Source organism: Leptodactylus fuscus, chromosome 7, assembly GCF_031893055.1.
Source record: "Leptodactylus fuscus isolate aLepFus1 chromosome 7, aLepFus1.hap2, whole genome shotgun sequence".
In the NCBI taxonomy this organism is placed as follows: domain Eukaryota; kingdom Metazoa; phylum Chordata; class Amphibia; order Anura; family Leptodactylidae; genus Leptodactylus; species Leptodactylus fuscus.
The window spans coordinates 24835284-24862178 of NC_134271.1; the positions used below are offsets into that span (position 1 = coordinate 24835284).

A 26895-nucleotide genomic window follows, 5' to 3' on the forward strand; every position below is an offset into this window, starting at 1 on the left:
TTAAAACTAGAAATTGTCCTTCATACAGATCTCATTGTCAAAGGACAAATCTTTATTCCAGAACATTTTCTTCCATTGCTCTCAATATTAAAGGCCGGCTCTTCACCTCTGTCCACGCCATTGAAAAGTGTACCCACAGAAAGGAAAAAAAAAGAAGTTTCTTACAAATGTCTCTATTCCTCCTCCCGTATATACTTTAGTAACACAAACTACAAAGGGATATAACAACGGCTGTCAACAATAATCCCAAGTCTCCAGGACGCGGCGTTACTTCTGCCCGTCCTTGTGAGGACCTCTGTGACACGAAAGCCGCCAGACTGGTGTGTGCAGTATATGGCAATATGGTGGAAAACTGGCAAACCAAAAAAAAAAAAAAAGAAGAAGAATCCAAGACGAGTTTATAAGAATAAACCAGACTTTTTTTTTTTTCTCTTGAAAAATGAAAATCGTCTCCTCTTTATAATACAGATCATCCACTGAGCGAGGGGAGGGGGAGGGGTGTGACCAGACGACCTCCGAATAAAGATGTCTACTTAAGTCTGTACTCCGCGACTTCTCTGAAAATGTCATTTATATGGGCGACTCGCGGCCCAAGTCGTGATCCTCAAATATTCCTGATTTCTTCAGCTTATTTCTTATGTGTTTGTACTTATCCACGTAACCTTTCACCAGGTTCACCACTTTCACTGGATTGATTTCTCCGCTCTTACTGTGGCAGATCTGGAATAGACAAAGGGAACGTTAGATCAGTATATTTCACATGCAGCGGTCTGCCCCGGACCAGGGTGGTCTGAAACCACATTTACCCCACAAGTCCATATACTGACAGTCTGCAGCCAATACCCCTGCACCTATAGCATCGCCTATACGGTACAGCGAGGTATCACAAGTATTGTACTGATGTTTGGCTAAGTTACTGCTTGGGGAACACGAGAGGGCGGCTCCATTTTATACTTCTCATGTACTGGGAAGATTTACACTAAATGCACCAGAATTTTGGCACCAAAACGCTGTCTTAAGGCTAGGTTGGAGACTCTGCAGCAAATTCCGCTTGCATGGAGGACTTTGCATCATTATAGTCTATGGGGTCTGTGGGTAACCGCTTTTTCAACGAACAGGCTCTCTTTGGGGTCCCCTTGTGGATCCAAACAAGGGAGAGCTGAATGCTAGTGTGAACCTGGGGCAATATGCTGTGCGCCAAGGTATCAAGCGTGTAGATTTTTTTTTTTCAACCTTTATGAAAAAGGGACATGGGGTATGGTCTAAGTTTTTTGGTTTTCAATGTAGATTGTGAGCCCCATATAGGGATCACAATGTAATTTTTTTTTTCCCTATCAGTATGTCTTTGTAGAATGGGAGGAAATCCATGCAAACACGGAGAGAACATACAAACTCCTTGCAGATGTTGCCCCTGGTGGGATTCGAACTCAGGACTCCAGTGCTGCAAGGCTGCAGTGCTAACCACTGAGGCACCATGTTGCCCTGGTAGTCTAAATTGCGACTCCGTAAGCCAAAAATGCAGCAAGAACTTTGAAGCCAACTAATAAGTTAGACTAGACAGTCTCACAATATATCAGATTTATTAAACAGCAACAGACACTATAATAATTTAAGCACAGATTGAGACTGTCTGGTCCAAAGTTGCACCATCTGAAACTTACACACTATTAGTAAATCTGTTAGCTGCTGTCCTCTACATAGGGAGTAACTTACAGATTCTATCAACCATGTTTGATGTACTTATGAGGACTTACCGTATATACTCGAGTATAAGCCCCCCTCTCCTGATAATACTCGTCTATGGACGAGCACTGTCAGCAGAGGGAGGGGGCGTTCCTCCCCACTCACACTGTACAGCGCTGTAGGCGCTGCTGTGAAGAAGGACGTACCTGACAGACTGTCAGGAATGCCCTTCTGACTGTGAAGAGCTACGGTACCGGGACCGACAGCGCTTTACCCAGGGCACAGATTGGGAAAGCCGACAGTGCTCTGAATTCAGCACACTGTCAGCTTTCCAGCAGTATATAGAGCTGCCTGTGCCCAAACCATGAAAGGTCCTCTTTAAATTTTGTCCAAAATGATCTTTTATGCAAAAAAATTGTCTGTGATGGATAACAGCAGCTCTGGCTGGAAATTTTGGTCATGGCTGGTCAGAACAACGGCATGGTACAATTGGTTGACTTTGGCCAACTTGCCACGATGTGTAAGTGCTCTGATCTGTAATGGTAACCCAGATGGGATTGCTCATGTGAATGCCCCCATCCTTGACCAAAGGGCTGCAATGTGTATAGCGAGTTTCAGGATATCCGGTCACATTGTTTCATCTTACAATGGTTGTCCTGTAACTGACTGAATATTTGACACAATTTTTTATATAAACCCAAGATATATGGATGGGTCCAACCTGCGGCTCTCTGGCTGATGCGAAACCACAATCCCCATCATTGCACATGACTGACGACAACCAACCAATCACTATCTGTGTCCAGACCCACCTTCTGCACCGCTTTACGCAGAATCTCTTTGTATTCATCCTTTGTGATTTCCCTCTTCTGGTAAAACGGCTTTATGGCCAGTTTGACCTCCTCCACCGCTCTCTCCTGCATGTGAAGTTTCTTCATATACTGCAAAAAACCCACAATGAATGTAATAGGTGGAGAACAACAACAGGTAAAGGCTTTCCGACACTAGTAACCAAGAGTTTTGTAGTAAGAGAAACAAACGACGGGGAAAGCAAGGCCAAGTTCAGATGGGGGTTTATAGTCCGGAATTTGACGCCGAGGCCGCCTCAGATTCCAGACCAAAAAAACGGTAGTCGCAACCAGATGCCGATACAGTGCACTGGCATTCAGTTGCGGCACTCCGCTCCGGATTAGGCCTAAATGAATGAGCTTAGTCGGGAGGGAGTGTCTTCAGTCGGCTGCCTGAACAAGTCACTTCCTTTTTGCGGGAGCCAGAACAAACCGCTTGCGGGAAAAAAAATGGCTGCCTCCAATTTCAATGGGAGCCGGGTTTTTTTTTTTGCTCAGGATTTTGAGGTGGATTCTGCTTCAAAACCCTGACCAAAAAAACCCTGTCTGATCTTAGCCTAAGGCTCTGTACACACGTCAGAGTGCGCCATTCCAGGAGGCGTCTGACGGTCAATGGCAGGCCAACGGAATAGAATGGATTGAAAATCGCCATATTGGTGAATGTAACGCTGAATGGCGGGGTGTCATCTGAGTGCATACCGCAGCACACTCAGCCCCCTATCGGATAGACATTCGGCGGTGTGCATGGAGACTAATAAAAGTCCCCCAGGGTAAAATATAAGAATGATCGCACAGCCTGGCAGCTCATATTACCTCTTCATTCTTTACTTTTTCTCCTTTTTTTGGTTTTGATTTTCCTTTTCCTTCACCTAGGGACAAATAAGAATGTGTAAGACACCAAAGCAGAACTGACATCTCTGACCTGTCACCGTCACATGCAGTGGTCCTGTAGACTAAAGCTTAGCACCTTGTATCTAGTACATAAGGACCGGCAGTCATTCACCCCACATAGGCAGGGGGGGGGGGGGGGGGGGTCTTGTCAGATAAGAACAAGCCAACATGTCCCTACATACAAAATACTTCCTGAAATCAGGAACAGCAGCCATGTTCTTCTAATCCTATACATGGAAATAAGGATGCGATAAATAAACTGGACTCTCACCCGTGCTCGCCGCCTGCATCTTGGGTTCATTGGCTGTAGCCAGACTGCCAGGTTTTGGGGTTTGGCTGGGCATTGTTCTGCTGCTCTGAATTACACAGGGTACGGTAGGTTCACTCACAGGGGCATATGGAGGAAAGACGGGTGGAAGGGGTAATGGAGGCAAAGTCTGCGGGAACACCTGCTGAATAAAATTAGGATATTTTATTGGAACATATATGTGCAGCCAAAAGGGTAGATTTTCCAGTCTGAGAACAATCCAGTATATTTTCTAACTAAATGCCGGGGGGGGGTCGCCTAATGGATCCCATGTTAGATCATAAATGCTTTACACAGGACCGATCCATGGCCTGTATAAATATTAGACTGCTGTGTAACCCTATATATCACAGCGCTCAGCTTCTCTCCTCTATCATATAACCCTATATATGACAGAGCTCAGCTTCTCTCCTCTATCATATAACCCTATATATGACAGAGCTCAGCTTCTCTCCTCTATCATATAATCCTATATATCACAGAGCTCAGCTTCTCTCCTCTATCATATAACCCTATTTATCACAGAGCTCAGCTTCTCTCCTCTATCATATAACCCTATATAACACAGAGCTCAGCTTCTCTCCTCTATCATATAACCCTATATATCACAGAGCTCAGCTTCTCTCCCTCTATCATATAACCCTATATATCACAGAGCTCAGCTTCTCTCCTCTATCATATAATCCTATATATCACATAGCTCAGCTTCTCTCCCTCTATCATATAACCCTATATATCACAGAGCTCAGCTTCTCTCCTCTATCATATAACCCTATATATCACAGAGCTCAGCTTCTCTCCTCTATCATATAACCCTATATATCACAGAGCTCAGCTTCTCTCCTCTATCATATAACCCTATATATCACAGAGCTCAGCTTCTCTCCTGTCATATAACCCTATATATCAGAGCTCAGCTTCTCTCCTCTATCATATAACCCTATATATGACAGAGCTCAGCTTCTCTCCTCTATCCTATAACCCTATATATCACAGAGCTCAGCTTCTCTCCTCTATCATATAACCCTATATATCACAGAGCTCAGCTTCTCTACCTCTATCCTATAACCCTATATATCACAGAGCTTAGCTTCTCTTCTCTATCATATAACCTATATATCACAGAGCTTAGCTTCTCCCCTCTATCATATATATGAAAACTACCTGCACAGGAGTATCCGTGGCAATCCAAGGGATCTGACTGCCGTCCTTCAGCTGTCTTTCTCGAGCCATATGACTGTCCAGACTTGCAGCTATGGGATTATTTGCAGCGGTTACTAGGGGTTTGTCTTCGGGTTTATCGCCGACATTATTTTGGGGTTTTATTCCTGTAGTCCAGGACCCCTGACTCACAGACTGCAGCACGGAGCCCTGTAAGGATTTATCTTGGGTGTTCCAGTTAAGAGGGCTGGAAGTCTCGCTTGAAGGTTCCTGTTTGTAACTGGTTACTTGATCCGCTGTAAACTTGGGTGAGGCTGCCCAGGCCTCCGACTGAACAACACGGAAGGGGGAAGCTTATATGGAAACACATATGGAATGTTAAATATAATACAATAATATACGTTGTATTTTCAGTATTGTGTAAGAAATTAAAGAAATATACAATATGAATCCATCGTCCAAAAGTATAACTATCCAAGTTCAAATAACTTCACAAAAATTTGTTATGGCACAAAAGTTGCCAAAAAGTTTAGTTCACTTCAATAGCAACCTAAGAGGAACCCACAATCCAGGGGTCAAGTACTTACACAAAGACTCCTCTCTGGTGGTCTTATCTAAATCTTTATGGTGAAGATTCCAGGTCACTCTCTTTATCTGAGGTTTGGATTTTGGGACTGAAGAAGACGCCGCTTCCTTAAGGCCATCAGAGTTGCTGTCTTCCCCCGTGGAGTTCCTGTCATTGGTGGTCTTTACGTCAATGTGGTTACCTGCATCCCCTGAATTTTCGTCGTCTTGTAGAAAGGGTATGGCTGCCTTTTTAGAGAAGTTAATAACAGTAGGCTCCTAGAATAGAGAGAAAAAGTGAGATGTCAGACGATCTGACCCATACTCCGCAAACCAATGTATCTTAAAGGGAGTCTGTCAGCGGTTTTGACTCTCAGATATGCTGCTAGTGCTACATAAGTGATGGGGAGAAAAGCTTAAAGGGGTTGTCCACTTTCAGACCAACATTGAGACAGTGATATACAGTCCATGGTCATGTGATATACACAAAGGTGCACAGCCGTTACCAAGCAGATGTCCGATTACTGTGAAGAACTGTAATGAGCTGTGTACCTGTGTGTCCATCACATGACCATGGACCGTATACCATGTGACCATGGGCCGTACATCACATGACCATGGACCGTACATCACATGACCATGGACCGTACACCACATGACCATGGACCGTACACCACATGGCCATGGACCGTACACCACATGACTATGGACCGTACATCACATGACCATGGACCGTACACCACATGACCATGGACCGTACATCACATGACCATGGACCGTACATCACATGACCATGGACCGTACACCACATGACCATGGACCGTACACCACATGACCATGGACCGTACACCACATGGCCATGGACCGTACACCACATGACCATGGACTGTACACCACATGACCATGGGCTGTATATCACATGACCATGATCTGTAAGAAATTTAAGACTTGTAAGTTAATATGGTAAGGGAGCACAGGTATATATCCAGTCCATTTATAGCTTAGGAGAAAATGAGAAGCCGCTGTTACTGATAATATAGACATAAACCAGTATTCACACCTCTGTTGCCAGCAGCAGTAGCTCCATTGGTTTGTATACAGGTCCCCCAGCCAATCACAGGCCTCAGCAGTGACCTCTTCACAAACACAATATCACAGTAGCCATGTGCCATTTTTGAAGAGATCACCGCTGACGCTTGTGATTGACTGGGTCATAGCGGCCCCCCTACCACTAATGGGACATCACTGATGATGTCAGCAGGGGGAGCTGTATACAGACCAGCTTCTGCTGGAAATAAAGTCACAGAGAGAGGCGAGTAATGATTCATTATGTTTATACTCCCAATAACAACAGTATTAAATCATAAAAATATGAACTGGACAACCACCATTAGCACAACAGAGAAAAACAGCTGACTGCGCATGCCCGGGCCACAAAAAAATGGCCGCTTACACAGTAAGCTGGTGTAAGCGGCCATTATCTTGTGGCCCGGGCAAGCGCAGTCAGCTCTGCCCAAGGCCTAGAAGATTGAAACCCAGGACAGAAGACGACGCAGGGAGAGGCTGTTCCAGAAGAAACAGGCAGCGCTGGAGATTTCTGTCGCAGCATTGGGGACGCCCCCAGTGCTGCGAGAGAACTCGTTTGCATGCTGAAGAACACCCGGATTTCTACCGAACGGCGGCTTGGAGAAGCCATCTAAAGGTAGGAGAAGAATAGCCTTACTTAAGGCTATTCCTACATGTTAGTCAGAAAAAAAGGGTATTCAATGATAAGATCCCTTTAAAAGGAGTTGACCACTTTTTGAAGGGGACAGCCCATGAATTAAAAAAAAAAAAAAAATCTCAAAAAGAGCCTTGGAGTGATACACACCATTACACTAACACTATTAAGGCAAAAATCTCTTCTCTGCATGGTCATCCTCCTTACAACAGCTCCATATATTTTGTCGGCAGGCACATACTTGTACCATGTAACATCTTAAAGAGGACCTTTCATCAGATCGGGCACATGCAGTTTTATATACTGCTGGAAAGCTGACAGTGCGCTGAATTCAGACACTAAAGCGTTAAGTCAGTGGATTTACCTTACTGTCTCCCTCTCTCTTCATCAGTATCGCCTCTTCTAGATCCACATCATCTGGGCTGGCAGCTCCCACCGAGCACACATCATCAGAAAGTTCATTCAATAGAAAATCATCTAAGTGGGATGGTGACCACTGAAGATCATCGTCTTCCTTTTTGACAGTCGGAACAGCAGTAGACTTGGAATGATCCCCACACGAAGCTGGCTGTGGACTATGAGACTTTGGACTAGCAGGCTCCGTGCCGGTGGACAAAGAGGAAGCTTGAGGGCTAACCACAGACGTCTCAAACAAGTCATTTAAAGGAGAAGATTCCTTTGGAGAAGGGGGTTCTTCGAAGTCTTCCTTGTCCTCGGGAACCAAAGAATCCAACAGAGATGGAGACCAGGGTGGACTTTCTGCTTCTATCTTAACATCTTCATCACGATCAGACAAGTCCACATCTTTGTTTTCTAGAACGGAAACATTATCTTCCAAGTACTGGAATGTATGTCTTTCATGGACTTCTTCTTTGGGTACAAGAAGAATGGACTTCTTTGTCTCCTGAACCACTGTGGGCGACTCCGATTTAAAGCTAACCGTACACGTTATGGTGGTTTCATTGTTATTGGGGGACAAGACTATGTGTCTAGTTACCTCTTGGTCTCGAAATGTTGGAGATTTGTCCCGTGTCTTGTGAGATTTGAACTCCTTGGTCACTGGCTGTGATCTTGATTTTGGCTTCCCCCGGCTTTCATCCTTAGGCTTCTTTTTGTCTTTCACCTTAGAACCCTTTTCTTTGTTGGAATAACTCTTGTCACTTTTGTGTTTCCGCTTTTTTTCTTTTTCGGGACTCACAGATCGTCGACCCGTCGATTCACTCCTTGATTCCCGCTTCTTTTTCTTCTTCTTCTTACTGTTGTATGCCCTGTGGGACGAGCTACTACGACTGCTAGATCTGGACTTCCTCCTTTCTCTCGACTCCGAGTTTTTCCTTTTCTTTTCCTTCTTCTTCTCTTTTTGACGCTTCTTCTTGGTACGTTCGCAACTGCCAGAGCTCGACCGATCGCTCCGTGATCTCTTTACTTTGTGCGACTTTGATTTGTATCTTCTCTCTCTTTCTTTATCTTCTGTAGATAAAGAAGCAGATCTTGACTCTCGCTCTCGAGACCTTGTTTTGGATCTTGACCTTGAGCATGACTTTGGTTCCTCTTTAACGGTGATTTTCCGTTTCTGTGGCTCAATGCTATGGGTAATAGATAAGGAGGAGGACTCTGAAGGGTCTTCTTCTTCCCACACTACTCTATTACTTGCAGTACTCTGCAGGAAAGTCCGGTGTGGGAGTATATCTGGCTCGGTTTTGATAGAAATTTTAGGCTCATCTTCTACATCAAAATGGAAGCCACGGGTACCACCTCCTTTGAGATCGGAAGTGATTTTTAGGCCAGACAATGGACAGGATAGTCTAAAAGGAGTATGTTCAGTCTTTTCTTCTTTAATCTCCTTTTTGATCTCCTTATCCTCTTTAAGGGGTGGCGGAGAAACTGGGCTTACGTTTCCTGGACTTTTAGTTTCTTGAGGCTCTTTGTTATTGGGCGACAGCCCTGAAAAGTCAGGCCCAAGTTTAGATATACCCACTCTACTGGCATGGGTGGTCAACTTAAAGCTGCGAAATGCTCCCACCTTCACACCACTAGACTGAGCTGTACTAGTGTTCTCAGAGGACGTGGAGGGTACGGGCGGAGTGGGCGGCCTTTCTGGACTACTTTTCTCCGATCCTGAATCTGAACCAGTTGGCTCAAACGGATCATAAATTTCATTTTTAACAGTTTTTTCTCTTTTGATGTTTGAAGCGCAATGAAGTGACGCCTTTTGCTGCGTTTTCCCTTCTGATGTGCGGAAGGGGTCTTTTGCACTCGGACTGAATTGTCTACACGAATTACTAGAACTCCCACTGATCGTGATTCTAAATCCCCCTCCTCCTGAATCTGAGGAACCTACATTTCTTGATGCGTTCGAACCAAGAGGTGCTTTGCTGCTGCTTGAGGTTGTATGACTGGACGAAATCGGACCACTTTGTCTTGAAGGTGCTTGAGATTCTTGGCGTGTGTTTTTTTCTGTATTTTCTGTGGTAGCAAACCTGCCCAGCTGCCTCCCCTCCCCTCGTCCGGTAAGCTGGTTCACACTAGGCCTTGGAAGGCTAGACGTTGCGCTGCTGCTAGCAGAGTCCAGTCGCTTGCTGCTTTCATTAATAGGACTGATGTCAGTCTCCTTTTTGATCTTTGGTATCCGAGGAAATTCGGAAATTTCCAGTCTTTTTGCAGGTGGCTTGCTTGGATGCTTGACCTCTGGAGGCTTTGGAGGGATTGGATTATTTAAGGTGGGTGACTCTGGCTTGTGAAGAGCTCCATTCAAACGACATGGCTCCGCACCCTTTGAAGCTAAACGTCCGGCAGAGGACTGCACTTGGACAACCCGTGGTGTAAAAGCATTCTTCAATCTGAAAGAAGAAATCCCAGGTGTTGAAGAGTTGGGCACAGATAATCTATCGATGCCACTTGAGGGTGATGCTGGAGGTGGTGATGGTGAAGGGGACAGTGAGTATAGACCAGATGAAGGAAAACTGACATGTGGCTGCTGTACAACAGGTTTCCATGTATTTGTTGAGGAGGAGATTGTTGGGGACCCTGAGTGAGATGGGCTTGGTTCCATGAAGCCAGACGGTGATATATCTTCCCTAGATTTTGAGTTCTGTGAAGAAATTTCACCTGAAAATAATTCAAGAAAAGTTACCATACAACCAAATGTAATTCTAAAAATCATATACTGTGATGCTTAGTTGTTTACCCATGAGAGTAACCTACGGGGATAAGATTGGTCCAGATCTGGCCCACTGGGATCCACCCACCAATCATACGCTTCATTTCTATGGGACTGCCGGAGATAACTGAAGTGCGGCGACTGGCTACCCTCTAGCAGTCCCGCCGGCTAACCTCGGACAAGACCCATCTACGCATAAATGTCTCACCGGATTTCTTAGCTTTCAAAGATCCATCACGACTTATGAGAATATCAGAACTCTTCATCATGAGCATGCTCTGCCCAGACAGGATACTTCCCAGGAGATCTGGCACAGGTTCTGCGACCGCCACTGAACCAGAAGCCAAAGGAGACGCTCTGCCCCTGAAGGAGGGACAAAGAATGAATTGGCCTTGTGAGACCCGTGCCGAACCGTACACATTAAACGCACAAAAGTGAGAGACCTATTTTCTCATACCGTGTTAATCCGACAGAAATGGGCCTAGCAACAGGTTGATGCGACCTCAAGGCAGATCGGGAAAGGACCTTTCGCTTAGCAGTCAGTGGAGAAGAGGGATTGCTGACTTGGTCGTCATTACTGGAAAAAATAGAGAAGGAAACAGGATTTCTAGTGTTTAGGTTTTTGTGGCTTTCTTTGGATAGGCCATAAATAACTGATCAGTGGGGCGCCGATAGCTGGCCCCTGTACCGATCAGCTGCATGGAGACGTTTCCGCTCCATCACCGCAGCTCAGCTCCCATTATCACCTACCTATAGACTTTAAGCATAGACATCCCCTTTAAATCCAGCTAGACAGTGATGGTGTTAAAATGACACCTATAACATACTTATTGTAAGAGTTGGCATAAAATATTCAACTGTAAATTGACCATTTTGGCTTACCTACACCAAATTATGTATGGTCAGCTCCAGACCCTCGAAACTGCTGAAAATCTTATATAGCCAACAGGGAGAGCAATGACAACATATCTAGAGAGATAGTCATGTAGGCTGAATATCTGAGAAATCTACATTTTAGTGACCCAGTAGTGTGACTGCAAGTGCCCCCTTCATATACAGTGCCCCAGATTGCTCGATGCCATACTGTTCGTCCCTTTATCTCTGTAAGATGGCTCTAGTATACTTCGGATATCTTCTGGACACTAGACCCATCATTCAAAGCAGAGGAGAGAGCCTGGAGCACTGCACATGTAAGGATCACCTTCTGGGCACTTGCGATGGTCATTGTTGGAGCACTGGATTTTTCCTTCACGTAATCTTAGTCGTGCAGTTGATAAATAGAATAAGCAGGAGTCCTCAGGCATGTGTCAGAATTTCTAGTGATATTATATTCAGACGTTTCAGGAATCAGGAATACTCATTTTGTTCCGGTACATAGAACTAAGGCTGGTCTTACACGACCGTAGTTTAAGACCGCAAATGGTCCGCAATTGCGGGTTTTAAATTGCGGACCATTTGCGGACACACTGTTTTCTATGCGGCCTCTTACACCACCACAGATTTTGTCCGTGGTGTGGTGTGCCGTAACCGTGGTCCGGACAGTATACTGCATGTCCGTAATGGCCGTGTTTTTACGGCACGGACTGTCCCATACAAGTCTATGGGCGCGTGCAGTTATGCGGATATACACTGAACATACATCAGTGTATAGCCGCAATTGCGGATGTCAATATACACTGATACACACGGAATGTTGCGTTGCGGATGCACTTTCAGGTTGGGCACGGACGTCTGCGAAATTAGTTCTTAGGCCGCATTCACACGGTGTAACGTGCCGCGTGATGTGGCACGTGTACGCCGCGGGACCCTTTGCGTGCCGTACACACTCCCATTGATTTCAATGGGAGCAGGGATCGTATGCGCCGCGCTAGTTTGCGGCCGTGAATAAATGCACAGCCGCAAACTAGCGCGGCGCATACGATCCCCGCTCCCATTGAAATCAATGGGAGCGTGTACGGCACGCAAAGGGTCCCGCGGCGTACACGTGCCACATCACGTGGCACGTTACACCGTGTGAATGCGGCCTTAGAGTGAAATTTGTGTTGCGGATCCGCAAATTGCGGACCACAAAGACCACTACGGTCGTGTAAGACCAGCCAAGGAGTAGAGCCCTCAGCCCCCTGGGCCTGGCAGCGATTGCTACTTCTGAACCTTCTGTATATCTAAACCCTTGACTATGTCTAAGACAGTAATCTCAAAAGCTTGCCCTATGTCGCCCCTTCAGCGTTAGTATTGTAAACAGCGAGTGAAGGATTTACCTGTCAAAAGGATCTAAGTCATTTGGGTTTCCGAACACAGAGAAGGCCGCAGCACCGATGTCGTTTCTCATGGAACCCAATGTTTGATCTGGTGCCCTCTGTATACGAGGTATTGAGGATCCCCGCTGTGGGCTGCATATACCCAAAGACCTAGCAATGCGGCTATGAGAAGTTGGAACTTTTCGTTTCTAAAAAAAAAACACCAAAACACATATTAAAATCAACAGGATGAACCTAATAATGATAACAGTATACAGTCTATTATTTATCATGTTACAGAACAGAAGAGCGCCTATTACAGCAGCATACGTATAACAAATACAACGTGTATTTTACGGTATTTTCAGACAGATGTGGAAACTTTTTACTACCACATTTGGATGGGATTTTAGAAAACAATGCACTGTATTGTAAACGGAAGAGATTATCGCACCGGATCTGGAACAAATCGGCCTCTTTTGAATGTGATGTACAAGCGCTATCCACTATTACTTACTATTTGCTTCCGCCCTTTTCGCCTTTTAACCCGTCGTTTGCGCCTCTTTCGCACCCCGCGGCTTCCTTTGGAGTCCTTTGCCTGACCTGTTTTTTTGCCTTTGAAATATTGAGAGGAATAATAAAATGTCACCAGAGACTTGTATGGAACAAATAGATGTGGTTTTGCAAGAAGTGTTTGGTATAAAATCTGTTACAAAGATGTAAGACGCATCAGGAGAAACTAATTCAGGCTAAGGCCCCAAGCAGCAAAACGTAGCTAAAAAAAAAACGCTGCAGAAAAAATGCTCTGCTTTTTTTTTTTTTCTGCAATTTTGTCTCCTTTCTGTAAAACTCCGCATTCATTTGTTCTTCCCTTTGCATCGGTATAGGAAACTATTCCTGCCTCTCACTGAATGTTACTGTGTATGGAGTAGGGGCCGTGTAAAAGGCAGAGAAAATGGGGGTATGGGGGGGGGGGGGGTCACATCAGACAGTTCTATCTCAGGGATTAGAAAACGTACACGCTTTTGATGTCCTACGTAAGAGGAGATTCTCTTCTTTTATATTACACTAAGATGGGGACGGATGCAAACAGAAAGCACTCCATCTGCATCCGTCATTTTATTAGTTTATCACCCCATGATGGATCAGAACAAGCAACTTAAAGGGATTCAATCATTAAAAAGACATTTTTTGTAGCCTTAAGAAAGACTATTCTTCTCCTACCTTTAGATGTCTTCTCCAGGCCGTTGCGCGGTAGAAATCCCGGTTTTCTTCAGTATGCATATGAGTTATCTCGCAGCACTAGGGGCGGTCCTCAGCGCTCAAACAGCACTGGGGGTGTCCCCAATGTTGCAAGAGAAATCTCCAGCGCTGCCTCTATCTTCGCCTGGAACAGTCTCTCCCTGTGTCTTTTTCCGGCACTGGCTTCAAACTTCTAGGCATGTGTAGTCGTCTCTGTTGTCGGGCCTCGGGCAGAGCCGAATGCGCATGCCCGCGGCAATTTTCCTGTGGCTGCTTACACAGTAAACTGGTGTAAGTGGCCATTTTCTTGTGGCTGCTTACACAGTAAGCTGAGGTAAGCGGCCACAAGAAAATGGCCGCGGACCTGCGTAGTCGGCCCTGCCCGATGGCAGAGCCGACTGCGCAAGACTAGAAGTTTGAAGCCAACGCCGGAAGAAGATGTGGGGAGAGACCGTTCCAGGCGAAGATAGAGGCGGCACTGGAGATTTCTCTCACAGCATTGGGGATGCCTTCAGTGCTGTTTGAGCGCTGAGGACCGCCCCCAGTGCTGCGAGAGAACTCAGTTGCATACCGAAGAAAACCAGGATTTCTACCGAATGGTGGCGGGGAAAGGACATCTAAAGGTAGGAGACGAATAGGCTATTCCAACGTGTTAGGGACCAAAAAAAAATGTCATGTTAATGATTGAATGCCTTTAAGTAACACAGTGTGAAAGACGTCTTTGTTCACTACTAAATAGATGGCATGCAGACAGGAGACCTAAGCCTGAGATCATCAGATCTTAATGACCTTTTCTAAGCATAGGCTACCACTACACTGATCCTGGAAAACACCTTTGGGCCGAGGTCACAAATTGCTTAAATTTCAGTTTTTGGGTTGCAGATTTTGCTGCTTTTTTGAGCCAAAGCCAGTGGTAGCTTCGAAAGGAATTTATGGAAGCTCTTATACTTCTCCATCCTGCTAAATCCAAATACCGCTTAAAGCAAAATCCCCTACCCAATGCAACATCAAATATAGATAGAAACAACTGCACGATGGGATATTCAGATTGCCAGGGCTACTATCCACACCCAGCAAGTATGGTGCATGGGATCTATTCTAATTAATAGGCCACATGCACAAAACGCACTGGGTATCAGGTTGCTTTATCAGATCTGGCAGGAGATTATGGCAGTACGTCCCCCTTTGACACTGCTCCCAATAATTCAACTTTCAAGACACCCACCAGTTCTTCTTTTCCGCCTTGTGGTGGTGCGAGGCGCGAGGTTTCGTTGGTAGACAGCAGTATTTAGTCCAGCTACAACCGCCTCAATTGTTTCATCGAGAAGAGATGACAATAAATACCTAGGTACGTTCTGCAAATAAATAATGGAACATAATGAATTGTACTGAAACAATGGATAGATTATTTTTCATTAGGGTTATGTATTAGTCATTAACCCCTAAGTATCAAGTCATTAACCCCTGGCATCATTGAAGACTACGATGTTTGGGGTTTGGGTCCTGGTTCAGTGTTCAACCCAAGGAATACAATGCAGACCGTATACACCCATGTTTAACTGGCCCTAGCGGTCAAGCGTTATCTTCATATCTCATCCTTACATTCCAACCAAACCTTGTTGATTTTCCCATCAATGTGGCCATATGACGGATTCTGATGTACATATCCAACTTCCTTTAATATGTAATACACCAGACAAAATAAATTAAGCTAAAAGCAAGAAAACAAAAAATACCAAAACATCTGTATTCATACCTGGCTAGTGCGCGCTGTAGTGCGGATCCTGTTGACAGTGGCTCTCACTCGCTCACTCTGCCTGGTGCGAGCAATGGCACGCGTCCTTACCACACTGGCCCGCAGACGACTTGTGGTGGGAACTACATCTGCTAGCAGATTTGCCACTTCTTCCTCGCTAACTGCCTCTGTAGCAACAAGAAATATATATATATATATAATATACACACTGTAAGCCCCTTCCTCCTTATACTGCATAGAAAATACCAGACTTACCATCCTGTGGCTGGTTGGTAGCGGCACATTCTGGGCAGAACCATTCATCTACAGGTATGGCGTTGAGGGGAGGTGTCAAACATTCCATGTGGTACCTAAAACAGGCATTACAGAAAGTGTCATCAATCCAGTCTCTGAACAAAATTACTTTTACATACTGAAGTCACTTCCCAAAAATCTGTTAACACGTGTAGTATATACAGGTAGTCCTCGGGTTACGACGTTTTGTGGTTAAGACTAGAGATGAGCGAGTAGGTCCTTGCTAGTTGGGAGAGCTGGCAGCTTGCATTTATGCGGGAGCTGACTTTTTCTCATAGGAATGCATTGGCCAGCATTGATTGGCCAGTGTACAGCATTCGGCCAATCAACGCTGGTTCTGCCGGAGGCTCGTCTGTGAGGAGGCGGAGTCTAAAATCGGACCACAATGGAGACTGCTGTGGTCCGATCTTAGACTCCGCCTCCTCACCGACGAGCCTCCAGCAGAACCAGCGTTGATTGGCCGAATGCTGTACACTGGCCAATCAATGCTGGCCAATGCATTCCTATGAGAAAAAGTCAGCTCCCTTGTAACAGCAAGCTGCCAGCTCTCCTGACTAGCAAGGACGAGCCTGCTACAGAACCAGCATTGATTTGCTGCAGGCTTGTCTTTGCTCTCCCTGTACAGTACGTGGTTTAGTGTGCAGCGGCTCGGAACTGAGGAAGACTGTACTGTACTGTATATGGTACAGTCTTCCTCAGTTCCGAGCCGCTGCACACTAAATCACGTTGATCTGTTCCTACACCGCGTCGTATGGTACATGTTTCCGACTTACATCGAAATTCGGTTTACGACGCCGCGTAAGAACGGATCAATGTTGTAAGTCGAGGACTACCTGTAACGAAGAGAAGATACATGAACAGATGTCAATTACTACTTCATTACCATAGAACTCGGAATTTGGTGACTGACAACTGTAATGTGAGAGCGGTGAGGAACGCTTCCCTTCCTCTCCTCACAGTACTCGTACATAGAAGAGCACTGGGGGAGGCATTCCTCCCCGCTCGCACAGTACAGCGCTATAGGCGCTGCTGTGAAGAAGGGCTTTCTTGAGTGACTGTCAGGAATGCCCTTCTGACGGTGAAGAGCTACGGTACCGGCACCCATAGCTGTTCACCTGAGGCACAAATCGTGAAAGCTTTCCAGCAGTATATAAAACTGCCTGTGCACAAACCCTTAAAAGGTCCTCTTTAACCTACATGATCTGAAAGATTACTAAACGCAAACGTATTTCAGTCCCACAATTGCACCAAACTTGCAAATTAATTCATCGAATTTTTAACGTATCCATGTTACACAGCACATACCCTGCGTCGCAGCCATCACATAGCAGCAGCCGATCCTCCCTGTCACTGCGCCCACAAATCTCACAGTTTGTAGAATCCTCTTCTTGCGCCAAGTTCTCATTTGCTTTACTTTGTATTGGGACCTAAATGAAACACAGGAGGAGAGGAATTGCTATGTGCCATTTATTAGCATCTTGGCTGACACAAACGTCTTGTCTCCAATATCATATCTTACCTTTTTAAGGATCTCGCCCCCATAATGTGCCCTGATATGAATGCATGAAAAGGTAATTCTGTCCACGGGGCATGAATTGGCATTCTGTGAGATGAGAAATGAAATACAAACCAGAGTCAGTTAATAATGCCCATCTAACAGTCCACTAGATGGCGATACACCAGGGGGAAGATGGCCACTGGAGCCCTCAGAGATCAGAGCAGGGAGTGGTGAGAAGCCCCATAGAACTGACGGGAGCACTGGTCATAGAATTCACTTGCATTTCATGTACAGGAGGAATGCATAGGAGACTTTTAGGCCCCCATTCTCCTGATCACTAGGGGTCCCAACAATCTGATATTTAATCCCTATCCTGCGAAAAGTGATAAAATCCCTTTAAGAAAGAATCAATGCAATTCAACATGTTCAATTCTTTTAATCCCTGACCTCTGCAATGCACATATGATGGCTGTCACTTTTGGCTAACCTTAGTCTAACGGGAATTGCCACCATAAACGGGTTTTCCAAATCCATCATTAGAAAAGGCCATTCCTATGAGACCTGTGGTGGTCCGACGGCCCTTCAATCAGCTGTCCGCAAACGCTGCGTTTCTGCAGCAACTGGCCTCAGCGAAGCCACACATTGCGGATAGAAAAGCTGATTTCTGTTGCAGATTTTGCTCCTGTTTTTTTTTTTTTTGCATAAGGAATGGTACGTATAACGGAAGCACTTACACTTCACCCTCCATTCCTGACTTTGCCTCTAAAACAGCATACCAAAATGTGCAACATATAGCACACCTTAAGGCTAAAGCCCCACGTTACAGAAACACAGCTTTTTTTGTTGCAAATTTTGCTGTGTTTTTTTTGAGCCAAAGCCAGAAATGGATTGAGAAGAAGGTAGAAGTATAAGAACTTCCTATATATTTCCCATTCCTTTTGTAGCCATTCTTGGCTTTGGCTCAAAAAAGTCACAATAATATCTGCAACATGGGGCCTCAGCCTAAGGCCCCACGTTGCGATAAAGCAGCTTTTTTGTTGCAAATTTTGCTGTGGTTTTTTTGAGCCAAAGCCAGGAATGGATTAAGCAGAAGAGAGAAGTATATGAACTTGCTTTATATTCCCCATTCCTTTTGTAGCCATTCTTGGCTTTGGCTTAAAAAACCGCAACAACAAAAATAAATCTGCGTTTCTGCCACTAGGGGCTTTAGCCTAAAGGAGTTTTCCTAAATCAGCAATTTATTCCCAATCTACAGGCGGTGGGATACCTACAGATCACTAGACTTATTCCTCCAGTCTGAACGAAGTGGCGGACTGCAAAGAGAACTCCACTCATTCATCTTCACTCTTCAGTTATCTAGTGATTCCACCGATATGAATAGACCAGTGGTACATGCCTTTCCAACCACTGTTTTTTGGGGTCAAACACCCAAATTCTAATTAACAGTAGGGGTCCCAGAGGTCGTACTTCCATCAATCTGTGACTTATCTCCTATTGAGAGGTGGGAAAACATCTTTAACTCTGCCAGTCTCTATTAATATCTATGTCTTGTTCAGTCAAGCCCTTAAATCCAAATAATATTCCCAATTATGTGGTGCTAGTATTCTTACAGGACAGAAGGGGCTTTATTTCTATACATTTCATATGAAATGGCTTCTAGAAATAACGTTATGAACGTAGGCTCCATTCGTGTTGTGAACTAACCTTTGCCCACTCAACAATGCAGTCAAGGCAGAAATAATGGTTGCAGTTTTCTGGTGTCCCCACGACCTGGTCTCTGAAACCATTTAGACAGATGGGACAGTTCTCCCTTTCCTCATCAGAGCTCATAGCTTCATTCAGATCTGTAGCACAACTGACGGGGTCCAAGCTTTCCACTGGAAGGCCTTCTTCGTCTTCATCATCTTCGTCTTCTGATTCTTAATACCCAATTGAAACACAGACCAGTCACTACATATGATCAAACAATATTAACATAGGAAGACAGAGCTGAGTAAATAGTAATGCTTTATGTGAGGTCCGGGTGTCCAGGATGCTGCTGCTTTGTCTAGCTCCCATATATTAGCCCAGCTGCAATGTTGTACTGCTTTCTCCTTCTATAACTCATAACAGAGCATGTCTGCCTGGTGATGACAGACACTGATGCTGAGGAGCGTGCAATTCCCCTTACTAACCCCGAACAGACTGTTGTGGTTGCCTACATTTCTCTCTACACTAATGAACATCCAGTGTGATCCCCCTTTCACCTAGCAGACAGCTGTATGTGTGTATGTCTTCCTCTACTCTGATACAGCACATCCTGTGATCTGCTCTGCCTGAAGACCTGGATGCTTTCACCTCTCTACAATTTCCTCATCCTTCTACCTGCTGGTTTCTCTCTTGCTGCTGTTTCATTATCTTTTTTTGTAATAATTCAACAGATAGCGTACAGAGCTCTACTATATGGCAGTCCCGTATAAGAGAGCATGTCTGCCTTATGATGACAGACACTGATGCTGAGGAGCGTGCAATTCCCCTTACTTACCCTGTGCAAACTGCTGTGGTTGCCTCCATTTCTCTCTACACTAATGAACAGCCAGTGTGATTCCCCTTTTACCTAACAGACCACTGTATGCGTGTATACCTTACTCTACTTTGATACAACACATCCTGTGATCTGCCCTGCCTGAAGACCTGGATGCTTTCACCTCTCTACAATTTCCGCCTCCTCCTCCCTGCTGGTATCTCTCTTGTTGCCGTTTTATTAATTTTTGTTGTAGTAATTCAACAGATCAGTCCTTCACTGATCAGACACTGTGGATAGTGGGATCAATTTTGTCTTTGGTATAACCCTAAGTCAGGCAACGACAGCTTGTGTGCAAACAACAAATCCCAAAAGAAACTGAGGCCTGGTTATGTTGATACTCACCAGACCCATCTTCCTCCTCACCATCTTCTTCATCCATATCATCTTCTTCTTCGCTCGCTGATCCATCAGATTCCTCAACATCCTCTGTAACCACAAAAACACCAGTTTTCTTACACCCTATTACACAATTTTCCGTTAACAGAGGGGTCACTTTCTGTTTAGGACACTCATCTGTTAACCCCATTAGAAAGTGGTTATAGAGTGTCTCTGGCTCTGGGGAACCTGTCCCGTCCTCCATCGCTTTGATTGAAATTGTGCAATGCTTAGAGTGTGTGGCACTGCGGAAAACTGAATACCTCCTGCCAGGTTAAAGCAAACAGAGTGGCTTGTTGGGGGTCCAGTAATAGCAATTTGTTTTTCCAAAAATGGCCATAAACCTTCAATACCCATCAGCCGAATGCTTGTTCGGCCAACAGCTGGAACACATACACACTTGGTTCTGCTGACGTTGCACATGTCCTCCGTGGCGAGAAACCTACTTGCGGACGCCTCCAGTGGCAGCTCATCTCCACAAAAGGATCCAACAATTTCAATGAACTGTGTCCCCCCTAACATCTAACATCAGGGGAGCCAGCAGGAACCCATACACATAAAATAACCTGTGGATTTACCGTCATCGCTGGCTACAAAGGGCCCCTGCCGTCGGCTTTTCCCCTGTGAGGTGTTCCTGTTGATCAGTTGGTCCTGATTCTCTTCATCATCCATTGTTATACATCAGATAAACTTCCCCTGTAAAGAAGAGTGACGGTGAATATCAGATAGGGGCAGCGAGCCTGCAGGAGATACTAGAACGCTGAAAAGTTGGTATCGAAACAAATCCATGATAAGGGCTCGTTCACATCTGTGCCTGGTCTCCGTTCTGCAGGTTTCTGTTTCCTACACAAAACAGAGGCAGGAGACGGAAACCTGCACGACTCTTTCATACCCATTCATTTGAATGGGTATGAAAGATGTCCGGCCATGAGCGGCGGTGAGCGTTTTATGCTCTCCGCCGCGAAACCGTTTTTTTAAAATCAGACACAGAGTCGGATATGCAGTACTCTGTGTCCAGTTTTAAAAAACCGGTTTCGCGGCGGAGAGCATAAAACGCTCATCGCTGCTCACAGCCGGACCCGCTCTGACAGCTTTCCGTCTTCTGCCGGCAGAACATGGAAACCACAGAACGGAGACCTGAACGCTAGTGTGAACCTAGCGTCAGACTGATCAATCCATTCATTGGTAACATATACAAATATTATATACATTAGTCAACATCCCTAAATACATGGAATAATAAGATAGGTGTCTGTATGAGGCAACACAATATACACCAGTGTACATGATAAATGTTAGATTCGTGCGGCTCCAACCACTGGGATTTCCACCATTCACCAGAATGGATGAACCCTCCAACCATATAAAAACTTCAAGGAGGAGCAATGGTCAAGCTAAGAATACGGATAAAGAATATGCAAGTAAGACCTTGATGGAAGAAAGGAACTTGCTCTAGCGCCACCTTTTATAATCTGGGAATTAGAGATGAGCGACTACTATTCGAAACTCCCGTTTCGAATAGCATGCACCCATAGGAATGAATGGAAGCGGCTGGCACGCAGACTTTGCTTAACCCCCTGCGTCCATTCATTCCTATGGGTGCGTGCTATTCGAAACGGGAGTTTCGAATAGCACTCGCTTATCTCTACTGGGAATCTTAAGCAAGCCAGAATAAAGTCCGGTTCACATCTGCGTTTGGGTTTCCATTCGAGGAGTCCGCTTGGTGACCCATTTTAGTCCCCATTTCAGCAGCCCCCATTTCTGACAAGGAGTCAGAATTTGCCTCAAAAAATGGCTCCCGTTGTTTTCAACGAGAGTCAGTAGAAATTTTTTTTTCCTTAAGCTGATTTTTGCAAAAATCAGATTAAAAAAAAAAAAAAAACATGCCCAAAACAGATTCCTAGTTCCTGAAGATTTTTTCAACCTGGAATTTCTATGTGAACATACCCCGGGCAGTAGGACTACCAGCAAACACTACTAAGTAAACTGAACATACGGACAAAGGTCGCAGAGAGAAAGCAATGCTGGTTAAAGGGATATTCCAGGATAGCGAAGGTTGTAATGGTGATGTGGTGAACCTGTCACCTATATATATATATATATATATATATATATATATATATATATATATATATATCACTGCCTCTATGGACAGATGTGACGCTGCAGTGAGTTATTGCACGTGATAAAATATTTGCTTTCTCTATGTACCAAATGCAGATAAACACGAGAGATCAGACCTAGAAGTATCATGTGACATGGCGGCGCGTCTCTGAGTCTTGTCTCGATCACTATGTGCTGTGTGTGTTCAGGTCTGTAGTCTCACAATAAGACTGGGACACTCGTACATAATACAGGTGCATAAATGTGCCCTAATACGCTTGTGCGCGCTGTCTCATCCACATTGTGTTCTGGTATGCACTGTCCATGGTTATAAAGCTGCTCAGCCACGTATACAATCCAAACAAGACATGTGTATACAGTCTAATGAGTAGAGGACACAGGATATTTGTGTATACCTCCTGTTACTATCTGTCAATCAGATCTAATGTGTGTACAATCAGATACAATATAACAGAAGTAAGAGTCACATTTGTGACATTTTTGCACCTGTATTCCAGGTATCCCAGACTGTACCTGCCAATAGTGATCCAATATCTGGCCATGTATGTCAGATCTGTATGTTGTGTCTGAATGAACTCCACTATATAGTCTTGGGACTAAAAACCTGCTGTCACAAAGGCATGCCCTGTTATAAGGTGACCGGCAGCAGTGACATGGCAGACCATTAGAATTGGCAGATTGGTTATCTAACATTATTAATATTCTATAGTCAGACATTTATTACATATTTACATCCATAGGAAGTCAATCACTAGCTACAGTATATAATGAATTAGAGGAGCTTTCCAGCTTTTGACCCACCATGACTGGCAGCCATTTGTGAAGTACTCTGAGCCGGGCTGGGGAATAATAGGGGACAAGATATATATATATATACATACACTATGTGTTCATAAGTATCCAGACACCCCCAAAAACATATGTTTCTCACATTAGGTGCATTGTGCTGCCCCCTACTGCCAGCTCCTCCATATCAGTGACCTCAGTAGACATTAGACATGGTGAGAGAGCAGAATGGGGCGCTCCGCGGAACTCTCAGACTTGGAACGTGGTCAGGTGATTGGGTGCCACACATCACGCAGGTCAATGCCAAACGACGCCTCGCTTGGTGTAAGGAGCGTAAACAGTGGGCGATTGAACAGTGGAAAAACGTTGTGTGGAGTGACGAATCACGGTACACAATGTGGCGATCCGATGGCAGAGTGTGGGTATGGCGAATGCCCGGTGAACGTCATCTGCCAGCGTGTGTAGTGCCAACAGTAAAATTCGGAGGTGGTGGTGTTATTCATGGAGGGGGCATGCACCCCTTGTTGTTTTGCGTGGCACTATCACAGCACAGGCCTACATTGATGTATTAAACACCTTCTTGCTTCCCACTGTTGAAGAGCAATTCGGGGATGGCGATTGCATCTTACAACACGACCGAGCACCTGTTCATACTGCACGGCCTGTGGCGGAGTGGTTACACCACAATAACATCTCTGTAATGGACTGGCCTGCACAGAGTCCTGACTTGAATCCTATAGAACACCTTTGGGATGTTTTGGAACGCCGACTTGGTGCCAGGCCTCACCGACCTACATCGATACCTCTCCTCAGTGCAGCACTCCGTGAAGAATGGGCTGCCATTCCCCAAGAAACCTTCCAGCACCTGATTGAACGTCTGCCTGCGAGAGTGGAAGCCGTCATCAAGGCTAAGGGTGGGCCAACACCATATTGTATCCAGCATTACCGATGGAGGCGCCACCAACTTGTAACTCATTTTGAGCCAGGGGTCCGGATACTTTTGATCACATAGTGTATATACTCTACATGCCGGCGTTACAAGGCGGTTTCTGAGTTACATTTCAATGACTTATCCTTGAAAAATGTCGCTTGGTCCTATTCATATACAGCACTCATCTGGAGACTGATCTGTGAGGGGTCCGATTGTCAGACCCCCACCGACAGATATAGATGACGTAAAGCCAAGTCTGCAATACGCAGCCTTTTAGGCCCAGTTCACATCAGGCCATTCCGTTCGCTAATCTGTATGAAGCAGCACTTTTCTCTCTGCATTTCTCGTATGGAAACCAAATGGACCCCATTATAGTCTATGGGGTCTGCGGGTTTCCTAAGGTAACCGCTTTTTTATGGGGATAGGTTTCTGTTCGGGGGGTCTCCGAATGGAAACCTGAACGCAGATGTGAACCAGGCCTCAGAAATATATTCTAGTCTGAGCTGTTCACAGATGGCGTCACTCCAGGGGTCAGAGATCATGAGTATGTTAACCATTTACAGCGGGGATTTATTTGTTTCTTTTTACATTTGAAGACGTCAGTAAACTATCAGTCAGTAAATGGAGATAGCCAGCTGCAGAAAGGACCTAGCACTGCCGTTACAAAGTATACAAAGAGGATAGATAGCGGATTGGTTGGGGTCTGACTGCTGAGACCCCAGCCGATCCTGGACAAGGTGAATCCGCACCCATTCACTATAATGGGAGCACTAAAGAGTGACCAAGTACAACACTCAGATATATCCTGGGCTCCCATTGATGAGAATCAGAGAGGGGATACATCCCGTACAGCAAGGCACACCTATACTCAGCCCCGCTGTGGGGTAAACGGACGCCCCGGCAGCCCCCGTTCTCAGCGCTCAAACCCCCTGATCGTCCACTTATCCTCTAGCCTGTGGACAGAAGATATATCTGCTTCATGGCATAAGCCATATACCCTGTGAAAGACCAGACATCATACATGTCATACATGGTCCTGGACTTTGACTTCCAGTCCTTGCTTACATCGCCTGCAGTCACACATCAGCGGGTTGCAAGGCCAAATATAGAAGACACTGAGGAGAATATAGCAATGGTTTATCCCCACGCCTGTCAGTGTACACAGTGAATGGTGGCAGCAGCACTACGCTACACAACCGAGTGTGACCGCCGAGCAGGGAGAGCACTCAGATGACAGCCATCCTCCATTGACTTCAATAGGGCTTCACTTCCGCTCCATTATAATGCCATGAAGCAGGATAAGATCTGCTCCACAAACATCAGAACAGAATGGAGAATTGGCGCCCCCAACAGGAGAGCCCCAGCCTACACAGTCCTGTGGATAGAGCCCCAGCAATAACAAATACCCATAAACTGTATACTGCAACATTGTATCCATGAAGTTGCAAGTTGCATAGTGCAGTGCTATAGGCTAATTACCCCACAAGGGGCCTGTGGGTGGCGCTATTAAGTTGAACAGTCCCATTTCCCTCCTGACCTAGAAATGGAATAGGCACCTGGCACATACAGAGGGCAGCACATATTCGGAATAACTGGGGAACGTCAGTCAGGGCAGGACCGGCACAAGGCTATAAGACTCTTCACCCAGATGACACCGGAGGGACCAGGCACCTCTAACACTATTAGAACAGCTTTTTCTACACAATGATAGTGCACTGTTCACACTGGGACAAGGTCAGACATTACAAAGCAATAAAGCACTAGAGTAAAGATTTAAGGTGACAAAATCAAGTGACAGTCATGGGGACAATAATGCCAAGTGATTGGTGCTGTTATGGGGTAATAATGTAACCAATGCTCTTATGGGGGTAATAATGCCATGCGACCACTGTGACTGGGGCAGTTATGGAGGTAATAATGTGAGCACTGTGACCAATGTAGTTATGGGGTTAATAATGTGACCTCTGTAGCTATGAGGTAATAATGCCATGTGACCACTATGACCGGGGCAGTTATGGGGGTAATAATGTCATGTGACCACTGTAGTTATGGGGGTAATAATGTCATGTGACCACTGTAGTTATGGGGGTAATAATGTCATGTGACCGCTGTACTTATGGGGGTAATAATGCCATGTGACCTCTGTGACCGGGGCAGTTATGGGGTTAATAATGTCATGTGACCACTACTGTTATAATGTGAACACTGCGACCAATGTAGTTATGGGGTTAATAATGTGACCGATGCTCTTATGGGGGTAATAATGTCATGTGACCACTGTAGTTATGCTACTGCTGTATATTATGTATAATAATGCCATGTCAGTGCTGTTATAGGGACTCTTATGAGGTCACTGCCTACAGGTCCATGCTGGGCTTTCTAGTACCACAACGCCTTATTGTTATCACTGAAAACGAGACTTTATGAAGGACACCTCTAATCCAAAACCAGGGCTGACGCCATAACAGCAGCCTGCCCGTGACGTCACGAGTGTTGTTATTATGTAAGGAGGCTCGGCTGGGAGATACATCACAAGCAGACAAGATACGGTGACAGCAGTGACGTCACGGCAGGGAGCACGCACGTCACACTGCTGTCGTCATATGCGCTTCCTATTACAACGTCACTCACCCTCCGGGCTCTCCTCACCGCATACTTCGTGTGGTCGGCCCTGCACTGGCAATCAGCGTCCGGAAGCCAGCAACACAAGGGGATCCCCTTCCGGGTCACAGTTGTGGGTGGTGACGTCAGG

The 26895-nt window shown here is 45.4% G+C and overlaps 1 protein-coding gene across 3 annotated transcripts; it reads right to left on the bottom strand.

Annotated features, from left to right (window-relative positions):
- PHRF1 (PHD and ring finger domains 1) lies at positions 1 to 26868 on the bottom strand. Of its 3 annotated transcripts, none has more exons than XM_075281356.1 (20): positions 26775 to 26868; positions 20881 to 20998; positions 20270 to 20353; positions 19066 to 19280; positions 17383 to 17466; positions 17169 to 17290; positions 15825 to 15919; positions 15570 to 15736; positions 15039 to 15168; positions 13089 to 13186; positions 12593 to 12780; positions 10792 to 10911; positions 10543 to 10697; positions 7539 to 10282; positions 5478 to 5733; positions 4894 to 5243; positions 3694 to 3871; positions 3345 to 3400; positions 2496 to 2624; positions 1 to 720 (listed from the first exon to the last, which is right to left on the bottom strand). In XM_075281356.1, the coding sequence occupies exons 2-20, from the start codon at positions 20972 to 20974 to the stop codon at positions 571 to 573; spliced, it is 5415 nt and encodes a 1804-aa protein (XP_075137457.1). In that variant the 5' UTR covers positions 20975 to 20998; positions 26775 to 26868; the 3' UTR covers positions 1 to 570. The 3 variants fall into 3 exon arrangements, with proteins under 3 accessions (XP_075137457.1, XP_075137456.1, XP_075137458.1); XM_075281355.1 differs by having other exon boundaries at positions 3694 to 3874; XM_075281357.1 differs by lacking the exons at positions 1 to 720; positions 2496 to 2624; positions 3345 to 3400; positions 3694 to 3871 and adding an exon at positions 4728 to 4755 and having other exon boundaries at positions 4842 to 5243.
- Between the last annotated feature and the right edge of the window lie 27 nt (positions 26869 to 26895).